Source organism: Ceratosolen solmsi, unplaced genomic scaffold (assembly GCF_000503995.2).
Source record: "Ceratosolen solmsi marchali unplaced genomic scaffold, CerSol_1.0 scaffold28, whole genome shotgun sequence".
NCBI lineage: Eukaryota > Metazoa > Arthropoda > Insecta > Hymenoptera > Agaonidae > Ceratosolen > Ceratosolen solmsi.
In genome coordinates, this window is record NW_011948429.1 from 4290311 (window position 1) to 4303948 (window position 13638).

General features: G+C 31.8%; 1 protein-coding gene across 1 annotated transcript in view; it reads left to right on the forward strand.

The window, feature by feature from the left end:
* The first annotated feature begins 454 nt into the window (after positions 1-454).
* Positions 455-13638, forward strand: part of bchs (WD repeat and FYVE domain containing 3 bchs) — a 19111-nt gene continuing 5927 nt past the window's right edge. Inside the window, 31 exon segments of the mRNA XM_011501593.1 lie at positions 455-758; positions 1715-1952; positions 2431-2676; positions 2760-2918; positions 3194-3386; positions 3478-3664; positions 3746-3927; positions 4004-4355; positions 4442-4563; positions 4651-4934; positions 5032-5298; positions 5444-6102; positions 7038-7327; positions 7479-7694; positions 7782-7954; positions 8055-8283; positions 8365-8501; positions 9045-9228; positions 9322-9593; positions 9700-9929; positions 10004-10171; positions 10242-10450; positions 10544-10719; positions 10821-10966; positions 11070-11268; positions 11345-11702; positions 11761-11965; positions 12065-12497; positions 12581-12790; positions 13119-13307; positions 13394-13638. The exon segment at positions 13394-13638 is cut by the window's right edge and continues 1 nt beyond it. Of these exon segments, the coding sequence (XP_011499895.1) occupies positions 739-758; positions 1715-1952; positions 2431-2676; positions 2760-2918; positions 3194-3386; positions 3478-3664; positions 3746-3927; positions 4004-4355; positions 4442-4563; positions 4651-4934; positions 5032-5298; positions 5444-6102; positions 7038-7327; positions 7479-7694; positions 7782-7954; positions 8055-8283; positions 8365-8501; positions 9045-9228; positions 9322-9593; positions 9700-9929; positions 10004-10171; positions 10242-10450; positions 10544-10719; positions 10821-10966; positions 11070-11268; positions 11345-11702; positions 11761-11965; positions 12065-12497; positions 12581-12790; positions 13119-13307; positions 13394-13638 (7178 nt within the window). The 5' untranslated portion in view covers positions 455-738.

Consider the following 13638-nt stretch of genomic DNA (forward strand, 5'->3'; position numbering starts at 1 on the left):
TGTATCTTACGTGCGCGCGACTTTTCTCTGTCTTCGTTCATTGCCATTACAATCACCATCTCCATCACCGTCGCTATCGCCATCGTCGTCGTCGTCGTCGTCGTCGTCGTCGTCGTCGTCGTCGTCGTCAAAGTCGTCAAAGTCGTCGTTGTCAAAGTGATCGTTGTCGTCGTGTCGTAGCGAGCAGAGCGAAAGGGACTAATATGATTGCTGCCGCTGAAATATCGTAGCTACTTTGCAACAGCATCGCTTACCTCGGGAAGATGTAGACTCTCACAAGCTGTGGTGTAACAGGTAAATGATATTATTGAACAGCCGTGCAAACGCGAAGCATGTGCGTAACGTGCTTTGACGAAATTACCACGCGAAAGAACGATTCGGCTGTCGTTTAATGCGAGCATCGGTGGCTGAGGCGGTGGCGGCAGCGGCGACAGTGGCAGCGGCGACAGCGGCGGTGGCGGCGGCGACAGCGGCGGTGGTGGCCAAAGCAATTATTATAGATGCCAATCTCAGTCACTGACACACGACGAATTGACAGTTGACCGCGGAGGTAGAGCCTAAGAATAATAATAGTAATGTGTGTTGTGATAATGATTGTCGCTGCGATGAACGAGAGGTGATACAATGTCGTCGGAACACTCCGCACTGTTGAATTTTCAGTCGAATTAATTAGCGGACTGGCCCAGTTTTTGTGACGAGTGATATGGTTGAAACTCGGCAGGGAGTCGTGGATGATACATGGGCAAGAAAGATTATCGGTTCGTTTTTTATGCATACAGTAGACGACATTCGATTTTCTTCTCTCGCGCGCCACATACACACAGCTGGACAGAGACAATAGCGAAAAATAGAACTTACCACTTCTTAGCGAAGGATTATTATTGATGTGCATATGTACGCTATGTGCGTATGATAAAGCAAACAGATTGTTTACAATATTAATAATTTAAACAATCAAGTTTTTTGGACGCGATACGGATAAGTGCCTAATTAAAAGACGGTGCCAAAATTTTTTCATTCTACAACTAGTCATGTGCTTTACGATATTGCAATTATTGCTTATTCGTATGTTGATTGTATAAATAATGTAAATTACCATTGCTCCCGAGATATAGTATTATTATTATTAATTATTATTCGCAGACGTAAATATGTCGGATTAAAGTGTTAATTTGTATTTGATGGAATGAATTTTAATATACAATACCTGGCATAACGAAACTACCATTTTGTTGCATTGGCATTTCGAAAGGTGTTAAGATTTTCATAGTTTGTGTATGTAAATGTGGCAAAAAAAGTTATCGTTGTTTTTTATGGCTAAGAAGCAATTGCGAGTGGATTATCAATGATGAATATCGACCATAAAATATTGTATTTGCGTAGGCCAAAGGAAACGTCTAATAATCTTACTTCTAATTTGCTTAGTTTTGTCAAAAGCTAGTTAAACCGTGACAAAACATCACAAAGTAATTATTATTTTTATTTTTCATGCGTATCGATTTAAAGCAGCGCTTGAAAAGCAAACGACTAAAATTAATATTTATCGTTAAATCTGTTGTATAAAAGTAAAATATGATTAGTCAGATTAGTAAATTATGATAATCAAATATGATTCTCGGTTATGATTCTGTAACTTAAATGTAAACATCGCCTAATTTATCCTATATCTTTTTATATACATAAGGGAATGGCTAACAAAATTTTTTAATTTTAGTATAATTTTGAGAATGAACATAATGCGTAAATTGAGGGGGTGTAGCAGCGTTGGCAGTATGAGTTCTACTAGCGCCGGGGGCTCGGATAGCTGCGCAGGAGGTGCAAATCCACAGCACACAGCCCTTGGTCTAATGCACCTCAAAAAACTTTTCTCGGAATATACTCATCCACCAAATGCACTGTCCGACGCTGAACGAGATGACAAACTTTATAATATGCTACCCCTGTTTTGTAAAGTATGTATTCCTAGAATACAAGTTTTTTTAAATTTATTTTTAAAACTTGTATGCTTTACATTGCTACTCTTATATATTTGAATTCGTTTATCTATTGGTAATTGAATAGAAACGTATAACCTTTAGTTAAAAAGCAATGTAATATTTAACGTGATAATGCTCTTTGTTATAGTCTATATCAAGTATCTATTAATTATTGATTGAAAATTAAATCCTATTTGCTTAACGAACAATTACATTAACCAAATATTGTAAAAAATTTAAGTAAAAGTTGTATAAAAGAAGAAATAAAAAAATTTAGAACAATAAGATTGTTATATCATATTATTTAATAAAGATTTTATCTTAGTTTAATCATTTGAGAAAACAGCGGTTAATTACCATGATAGAGTAATTTTTACATTATAAATTAAAAAAAAAAAAACAAAAAACCATTCGCTAATTCGCTTCAATAATACATAATAATATGATATATTAGGTATTCGGCACTAGCCCATCCGGGGACATGAATGAGAAATTCTGGGACATTCTTGCTTTCACGAAGGAAGTATCGAAGCTTATGGTATCTGAAATTCGTCAAAGAGCAAGCAATCAAAGTACAGAGACAGCGAGTTGTGCGATTGTTAAATTTCTTGAAATAGAAAATAACGAAGAATCGAGTAATGGGTGGATGTTACTATCGGCTCTCAATCTATTAGCTGCTGGAGATTCACCGTTAATTCAGGTAGCAAAAATAAAAATTTTATTATATTTTACTTAATTTCAAATATGCCATACGAATTAATATGAAATCTGATTATATTGTAGGAAATGACCATAGCTTCAGTGCCTTCAACTCTGGTAAAATGTCTTTACTTGTTTTTCGATTTGCCAGAAATGAATGGGGAAGAAGCTGATGTCGCCGATGCAAGTAGTGAATTTACACCAAAGGAAAGGAGAATACTATTACAAAAAATATTTGTTCAGGTATAAAGAATACAATAGTTTTCATTTTCATTTTAAATTTGTATGTGGATATTTTTGGAATTAGAATGAGCTGCGCGTTCATTATTATATCTTATAACTTATGAATAAATTAATAATTTCAAAAGATTACAAAAAAAAGTAAATATAAATATATTTGTTCGAATCAAAAAAAAAAAAAAAACCATGTAATCGATCCAAATTACCATTATTTAATAATTTTACGATATAATATTTTAATGAAAAATTCAATTTAATCGCTTTTATTATTTACTTAGCTATTGGTAAGATTGTGCAGTCATATGTACCCAGCGGAAGAACTAGCTCGAAAAGATGACCTTACGTTACTTTTCTCAGCGATTACTAGCTGGTGTCCACAGTATAATGTCATGTGGCGAAAAAGTGCCGCAGAAATCCTAATGATACTATCTCGACATGGTCTCACTCAGAGCGTAGTAGCATACATTCATAGTAAGAATTGTCATTTTACGCACAACAGACACAATAAATTTGTATCTGAATCTGAATCTATTATAATTATGGAATAAATTATTGCTTCTAGATAAAGGATGCATAGCACTTTGTATTGATAATATGCAACGTGTACCTGAATTAGCACCACTAGAAGTCGTTGAAATGTTTGTGACAGTATTTTGCTTTTTAAAAGACTCTAGCGAAGTGTCCCAAATCCTGCTCGATGATTTTCGCGCCTGTCAGGGTTATATATTTTTATCGGAATTTCTTTTAAAGTATAATTATACATGTCACGTAATATAAAAACAATGTTTATTGAATAAACATAATATTTCAATTATTTTTAATCTTACTAGGCATGCTCCGTCTCGATTAGAGCAAGATGGTAAAGCAGAAGCACAAGACGCTATAAGAAATTTAGTATTGATGCTAGCATCTTTAACAATGTGTGGCCATACAGAATTAAAGCCAAGTACAGCAAGTATGGGATCGTTATTTCAAATGCTTAACTTCACATTACCTCAGCCTAGCAACAGAGGTATAATATTTATTTTAAATATTATTTTTAAATATTATTTTAGAACGATATTTAGATAATTGAAAATAACTTGCAGGAGGCAGCGTTCGTAATATACAAGCATTTCAAGTATTGCAGTCAGTATTTGTAAAGTCGAATTCTCCACTTCTTTGTTGTACTATACTTGATGCTATATCTAGTGTATATCACAGTGACAATGCCAACTACTTTATCCTTGAAGGACAAAATACTTTATCCCAATTTGCAGAAAAAATTCATCTGAAGAGCTTAGAAATTCAAGAGAAGTTTTTTCAACTTCTGGAATTTATAGTATTTCAGTTAAACTTCGTGCCTTGCAAGGAACTCATATCATTGTCTATATTATTAAAATCAAATCATTCCATTAGTTGTAGCATCATGTGTATGGAAACTCTAATTAATATACTTCGGTAAATACACAATGCGATTAATGTCGAAAATTGTCATTGCAAATTCTTCAATATATTTTCTCATTAATATAACTATTAATTTTTAGGCACAATATAATATTTAAAGACGTGTATAGAGAAGTTGGATTGTTAGAAGTATTTGTTACATGTCTGCACAGGTATGCGACTTTATTGAAAGATAAAGAAGGCACATTGGATCAGGGTCAAGGTATTTAAAGAATTTATAAACTTTTTCTTTTTAATAAAGAATTTGTTTTAATTTGTGGTAACAAAATTTTCATTCGTTATTTATCAGAGTACAAAATGTGTGTGAAGCAAGAAAAATTGGGAACCTTGATAATGGAAGCTTTAACAAATTTACTAGCGGGAAATGTTCAAAATGCAAATGTTTTTCGAGAATGTGGCGGAGCACGTTGTTCACATAATCTTGTTCCTTACACAGATTGCAGATTTCAAGCTTTGGGAATTGTAAGGGAATTGATACTTAGTGCTGGTGGAGAAGACGATATGGCTACTCTTCTAGGAGTTATGCATTCTGCACCATCCAACGCACTTGCCTTGAAAACACATATTTTAAAAGTATGTACACGATTTTAATAGTAATAGAAATAAACATTCTAATGATATAGGAATGATTATTAAATAACGATTCATCATTGATACTTATAAATTTCAGTCTTTACTCGCGTGTCTTCGAGAGTCACATCGTACAAGAACTGTATTCCGAAAAGTTGGAGGATTTGTTTATGTGATGTCTGTTCTTGTATCTTTGGAAGGTCAACTATCTTCATCACCTATTCAAAGCACTGAATCTTGTAACAATATAACTCAGAAGAGTTCACAAGATGAAACTGAACTACTAACATTATTATACATGGTGTTCCATACATTAAGTACTGCAATGCGTTTTGAACCAGCGAATGCCAAGTTTTTTTATCACGAGGTATATATATATATTTTATATAATTAATTAATTTTATTAATTAAAACCATTTCATTAGATAGGTTTTTTTTTTTTACGATTATATTAACTTAGCTATTATTTTATTTAAAAAATATTTAAAGTATATAAAGAATTGTGCTTATAGATATGTCAATCAAGTCTCTGTGATACCTTAAGACTTCTTGGTTGTTTTACAACCCAAATGAAACTTGAAGAAGTCGATACTGTCCATAATATGAATTTTCATAATACTTGGCTCACTTTATTCACTGGGAGTATATTAGAGCCAACATTTCCAAGTAATATTCCTCAAGTTCTTGGATACGCCTGTTTATTATTTCGATTATTACACGATGTAGCTCTTGATGCTTTTGACAAGCCAAACTTAGCTGGAATAGGAATGAAATCACCAAGTCACAAGCAGATAAAAATAGAACAACAAAAATCATTGGACTTAACTGGAAAGCGATCGAATGTAAATTCATTAAATTTAACTCCAATAGTACCAGAACCAATTATAGTTCATCCTGGAGTTGTAGTCGGAATGCTTCATTTAATTCCTTCGATTTCCGATGAAACAAATTCTGAATTGGCTTTATCTTTACAAACGTATATTGCAGAGGTAATAAAAAGTTTAGTACGCTCGGAAAGAAATCAACAAGTAATGTGTGAGGCGGGTATGGCTGGTGAATTATTAAACATGGGTAGAATGGCGCTTCAAGATGAAACTCATCCTCTTCATCAACCTTTGCAATATATAATCGAACGACTTGCCGCTCAATATTTAGAACCCAAAGATATAAGGTAAATAAGTAAATATTATAAATAAGTGTAAATAAAAGGAAAAATCTATTCAAATATGTTTGCTTACATGACTTTATTATAAAAACGAAATTTTTGAAAAATTTATTACCTGTCTTAGTTTCCATATTCTCTAATGATTAATTTGAAGAATTTGATTACTATAATACTATAGATAAAATACGAGTTAAATGGCCAATTATAAACATTGAATAAAGAAATTTTATGCTAAAAATTTAATTGATGATAATATAACTTCCAAATTACTAATTACTAATTATCCAAGACTAACGAAATATTGATGAATGAAAATATTTATTATAACATTATTTATTGTAATATGCAATTATATTTGATATGCTAAGTAATATTCTAAGTAAGACGAGTGAACGATGTATAAGAAAGTCGTTTAAACTCCACTTGCATTCAAATATTTCAAATAGTTTGGATATTTATAAATTGGTTTTATTTTTAAATATAAAAGAGTATCATCAGCAAACATCTACATCGCTTAAAGACGGCTATATAGTTTGCAAAATATCGCTACTTAAGATTCAAAAATAAAGATAAATGAGTTATTTTGTGGGAAAAGACTTTTAGTTAAAAACATATTTTCTCCAATAAAATATATGTATGCAACTACTTAACAATTTACTAATTATGAATTATTAGTAGTTAACAAGGTAATTAAAGTAAATTTTTCGCGTAAATTATTCTCTTTTAGTGCGTAAATAATAATTATTAATGTTTGACGTATTTGAAAATTCGCAACTTGCATATATTTCTTTCTTCTTCTTTTTTTTTTTTTTTTTTTTTTTTTTTTTAAATCCTCTTGAAAACAATTTTTCAACATTTTAAATCATTTTATTATCCCATATAAATAAATACGTAATCAATGGAAATAATGATAAATTTTTCATACACTTTACAATAACTAGAGAGTTTTTGCGATTGGGTGATCCATTATGCTGTATTTCACTGGATGATATTGAACTGAAAAGCTCCCGTGGTGGTCCTGTTCCATTGACTCGAATAAAAACTTTGGTCTCGATGACGACTCCCAAAGATTTCCGAGCACACGGCTCTTGCACCTTGCCGCCCTTTGTTGAGTTTGATATGAGTGCAGAGGGCTTTGCATGCCTTTATCTACCTAGTATTGCTCCTCAAAGTACAACACCACCAACGGTAGTATCGGCAGATAATAGCGTACTCGGTGGCATTGGCTCAGGTACATAAATTATTGAAAATTTTATTGCAAATTTTTTTGAAGCCAGCGTTCCTTCTGGAACAACGATATTTTTATTAAAAATGTTCTTTAAAAAACACCAATGGTGCTCTATATATATATATATATATATATATATATATATTCGTTGCAGGCGATAGACTTTTTCCTCCGCAAACTGGTTTAACATACAGTACATGGATATGCGTGGATAAATTTAGTGATTCACGAACAGATGCTCATTGCGTCAGATTATTAACATTGGTACGTAACACTCCATCAGGAAGAGATTTAATATGCTTAACTGCCGTACTTAGTGCACGCGATAAAGCCATCGTAGTTTCGACTCAAGAAACAGCTCTACCACAAAGTAATTTATCATTTAAAATAACCGTGATTATTAAAATAGTTGGTTTATATGAAGCCAAATTATCATTTATCATCATGTTTTGTTAAGATGTTGGAGAATGGGAACCAGAAGGAACTGGAGAAAGTGGAGCTCGCGTTTGGTGTCCAGATTTATTACACGAAGGACAATGGCATCATATCGCAATAGTTTTAAATCGTGCAGTTTTGAAAAATTCTAGTTTCTCGTTATACTTAGACGGTCAGCATATTCACAGTCAAAAGGTAACTTACCGAAGCGTACAAGATCCTATAAAATTCAATAAAACATGTTATGAAAATAATATATTAAATTCTTCTTTTCTTCTTCTTCTTATTCTTATAGCTCCACTATATTACTCAAGCTCCGGGTGGAGGTGCAGCTAATTTAACAATCGCATCGCCAGTATATGGCTATATTGGTACACCCCCATGCTGGAGACGATATTCAAGACTCATATGGAAACAGGGGCCGTGTCATTTGGTCGAAGAAGTCTTCCACTCTCAAAATATAGCCAATTTATTTAAATTAGGTCCACATTATATGGGCAGCTTACAAGCGCCACAATTTACTGGTGAGCAATTTATATAATATAATAATATATCGTTGTATTTGTAATGTATCGTATTGTATTTTCAATTTTAATTTATCATAGGCTCGGAACCATTAACTTCACTTGTAGCAGAAGAAAAAGTAGTATTTGGTTTAAATGCTAAAGCAATGTCCCAATTGACTCTTGCAAAAATTAGAAAAGTTTATAGTAGAGCAGATAACAAATCCATCGCTAAGCAGGTAAATCTTTTATTTAATTTATTTCTTAAATATGGTGAACTTTGGAATATTATTGTAAAATTAACGTTTCATTATTTACCTTAAAAACTTAACATTTTCGATGAGAGACGGATTTAAAATTAGAATTTAAAAAGAGCTTTGATTATATATTTTATTTTATTTATTATCATTCGAAAAATTATTTACAGCTATTTAAACAGATTTATCAAATATCTAGTTATACAAGTATTTAAAAACTACTGCTTATTATTAAAATAAACTGAATAATATTATTTAGTAGTTTAGTTATACAAATAAATTCAAAAATTTTCATATTATATTTTTAGAAAATAAAATGTTGTGTAATCTTCATGCAAACACAACTATAAAATAATAAATAATGTTTTCTTATTACTCTTTACCTTATAATACCGTCAAATAGACTAATATTAATCAGATTATACACATTTTATTGTCGGATGTAGGATAAAAGCTTATCTTCAATTATTTGTTATTTTCAATTTTCTCCATTGATTTAATGAATTTATTTTTTATTTAAAATAGCTTGGTATGTCATCTCATGAAAATGCTACTCCAATTAGAGTCCTACATAATTCAGCTGGACATTTAAGTGGTCCTGCGAGAGCATTAGGAGGTGTTGTAGTTGGATATTTAGGAGTTCGAGTTTTCAATCCTAGACCCGTTGCAATTATGGTTGATAATGTTGGTGGTTGTTCCGTTCTACTTGGTAAGTAGTTTAAATCCTTTTTCATTACTTAGTTGGTAGAATTTTATTTTATAGTTTATTTTACATCGTTTAATTCTCAATTTTATTTTACAGGAATGATCGCTATGGCTCAAGATGTCGAGTCGCTTTATGCAGCTGTTAAAGCATTGGTTTGCGTTGTTAAATCCAATCAAACAGCTCAACAAGAAATGGATAGACGTAGAGGATATCAAACTTTAGCTATGTTACTCAGAAGAAAGTGCCCGCTCTTAAACTCCCATATTTTGCATTTAACATTTAGTTTGGTCGGTACTGTAGACAGTGGCAGAGAAACAAGTGCGATTCCAAATGTAACGGCATTTCAAGATCTATTGTGTGACTTGCAGGTATATTTAATTCCCCTTAATTCTACTCAATATTTAATTTATAAGAATACTTTCTTTTCTTTTTTTTAAGAATACTATCAAAATTTGATTAAAAACATTGTTTAAGGTATGGCATGAAGCTCCTGGTGAATTACTTCGATCGCTCTTAGAACATTTGTATGAACTCATAGCAGAATCCAATGAAAAACGCAGCAATCTACGTCTTATGAGGGATTTACAGTTAGTTCACAAACTATTGCATATTTTAAGTGATGTTAAACAAAATACTACTAGACAAGTACTTTTAGCCCTACTCGGTATACTATTAGGTCAACCCAGACAAGCTGATCTGTTATGGTGAACATTAAAAATAATTTAAATCAAATATTGATATATTACTTCAAAAGACTTATTTAATTATTTTAATATAGGTTTGGACAATTTATAGTAGCAACTCTACCTCTAAATTCAGAGAAGAACTTAGTTTTAAGGGAAAGTGAAGGCACTAAAGAAGGGGAAGGAGAAAGTATTCTTCTACGAAATCGTTGCTTACAACTTCTTCATTCCCTTCTATTTAATGGTTCCAAAATCAATGCAAGGTATTTTATTATTTCATTTATAAAACGTATTATATTGTAAAATTTATTTAATACGGTAATATTGTTTTAGTATGTGCGAAGAAATATCTAAAATATTAGGATTAGATTGGGTATTACTATTTCTTCAACCTGGCCTTCATGGCACAACAGTAATTTGGGGATTAAGGATTCTAGTTGCAGTATGTTCCATACAATCGATTTTACAAAAGTTCAAAGAAGGAACTAGTAATAGTGGTTGGTTAAGACATACCGATCATAATAAAATGGCTGTAGCATTAGGTATGTTTGTTATTGTTTGTTATCATGTTTGTTAAATTTTATTTTTTTAATGAAAAATAATTGAGATAAAAATTGTACATCTGTTTTTCTCAGGCTATTATCAGCAAATCACTGGTGGAGAAACAAAAACTACGGGCTTACATGTGCCAGGTTTTCAACATTTAGGATGGTTACTTCCACAACATATCGATCTTGTCCCTGAGTTATATTTTTTATTCATTGCTCTTATGATGGGGCAGCCAATAAAGCTATTGCCGGCAGATTCAAAAGTAAAAAATCTCGTATTAATTAATATATTTAAAGAAAAATAATAAATGATTAAGAAAGAGTGGAATTTTCCATCTAATGTAACTATTTATATTTTTATTAGCTTGATCTTGACAATGTATGGAATTTCTTATTCGGTGTGTCAGTAAATCATTCGCTTTCCTCATTTGCATCACGAATAAACTTGTGTCCAGAAGCGATTGTAACACTTTTAACAATGGTACGAACTATGGTCAATGGCTCTACAAGGTATTAACTTTATATGTATATTATAACTGAAGTGACCAGCAAATTTCTATTCTACTTAATAATAATAATAATAATAACAATAATGATCTTTTATAATTTATAGTGCCGAGACATTACCAGACTGGCTAAATGATTATCCAGTAACAATAATACAATTTTTGTTCTTCCTGTATCATAATTTCACAGATTTTATGCAGTTATTTATGAGCGCAGAAGTCTTGGGAGCGTTAGCAGGAACACTATTTCAAAAGTCTAATAATTCTAGCTTAGATAGTAGTGGTGCCAGTACTCCAGGTGATGAGGTAATAAAAAACAATTTTTAATTTTTAAATAATTAATAATATGTTGAATTGTTTATGATAGTATATAATTATTCAGGAGCCAGTATTAGTAAAATCTCCATCAAAAGATATGGGATTGATAAATCATGTAGTACGAAAATTTGTGATGGACTTTTTACGAGTTATTGTTGTTGATTCACTTTCGTTGCAAGTCTCAACGAAATTAGCACCAGCTATCGATTTAGTTTTAGATGCTTGGCCTGAATATGCATCTACGAGTCAACAAACGCACTATCAAACTGAAATTTTATCCATTTTAATGGAACACTTGTTAGCAGCTGATGTTCTTATTGGTGAACAAGCAGCATTGCCAGTTGTACCTGGTGGCTCAGCAAATAATATTACTAGTAATGTTTGTTATGTGACAGCTAGAATTGTTGATAAATTATGGCAAGGTAAGATTCTTTATCAATATTTAATACTGAATATTAATGTAATTAATTAATTTTGTAGGATCTCTAACAAAAGATCCCCATGAAATATTTGACTTTATTGTTAAATTAATTGGTCAAGCAAAAAGAAGACCCGGTACTGTTAGTATGGAAGGTCTTTATCATTGTTTAAATAGGACTATTCTGTTTTTACTTTCGCGTTCCTCCGACTCTGTTGCCGATCAAATGTCAGTACTAGAGGCTTTACATAAACTTACGACCCATAGGTAATTTATTTATTCACCATTAATTAATATATAAATAAAACTTGTTAATAAAAATAATGAGACGTAATTGTAAATGAATATTATCCAAAATCAAATTAGACTGTTAGTATTTGGGGCTGGAAATCACGAATTGGAATTTATTGGATGCCTAACGTACTGCTTGTTACAATTAACAGCTGACATTAAAATAATGTTGGACACTAACATGAAAACCACATGGCATGTAAATCCGCAAATTGAATCTAGTGATGATAGACTAACCTCCCATCAAGGTCACAACCTTATGGCTGTTGCCGCTACCAGAGTATGGGAAGAATTATATGTATGTAAAAAACCGGCGATTGAAGAAGTTTTCAAAATAACTTTACAACCACTGCTTACAAATGAACGAGCACCAGATTTGTCAGTAGTTCGAGAGCAAGTTCATGAAATAGCACAAAGACTTTGGATGAATTATGTAGTATCTGAAAGAAAATCATCGTATAGAGCTCCATGGGAACTCCATAATCAAATTCAGTCTGCAATTAATAATGTAAATATACTCATATATAATGGGTATAAATTTATGTAAAAAGTGGCTTATAATTTTTTCCATATTTAAAATACAAATTACAGAAAATCCAAAAGGTTACCGGAGGATTAACAAGACTAGCTAGTCGAACGAAAGCCAAAAAGGAAGAATCTATTAGAATAAAATTAAGATTGCATTATGGTACTGTAGTTCAATGGACAGAGCAAAATGTAGCATTAGTCAGGGAATTGGCAGCGACCAGAAAGTTACAGTACCAACAAACTTATCAGCATACTCAACGTTACGTTTATCAAGTAAATAATTTTATTTCTATTATTGCAAATAATTCTATATACTTTTAGGTGGATACGTGTATGTACAGTGAGTCGATAGGTCGATGAGTGCGTGCGAATGTGTAGTTGCATATGTATGAGAGTGTGTGTTTGAAATTAAAATAGAAAGAGTAATACAATAGAGTATGAAATAGATAAAAGTACGAAAGAAGCATTATAGAACAAGGTAGCTCGGTAGATATAATATCATCTGTGTTATCGTATGTTAAATCGAAACCATAAAGCTTAATGTTTAATATTAATCTTATATTTAATTTATACACAACTTATTTTACATTGTGTGTTGTAGGAATGGCTACAAACTGAAACAGAACTAACAAGAGAGCGTGGTCTATGGGGTCCACCGACACCTACAATACTTGATAAATGGATGCTTGATATGACAGAGGGTCCATGTAGAATGCGCAAAAAAATGATGAAAAATGAATTATTTTATATACATTATCCTTATAGGCCTGAATTGGAGCATCCAGATAATGTAAGTGAATATTTTAACGAAGCATTCTTTATCATTGATACAATAAATGTGTGTATTTTACAATAATGTAATATATTTTCTTTTAGAAACAATTAAAGTACAAAGTAGCATCGAGTCTGGATAGCAAAGAGTATTATTTAAAACAATTAGGAAATTCTTCTGGAATGTTTGATAGGGAAAAGGATCCAGTGATCGATGATACGCCTTTAAATATGAATGAAACTTCGACCGAGAGCGAACCACCAATGGTATCATGTACATTAGAAAGACATGCTAGCGAACCCGATGAAAATACAGAGGATATTGAGCAAGAAGAAGAAAATAATCAAGG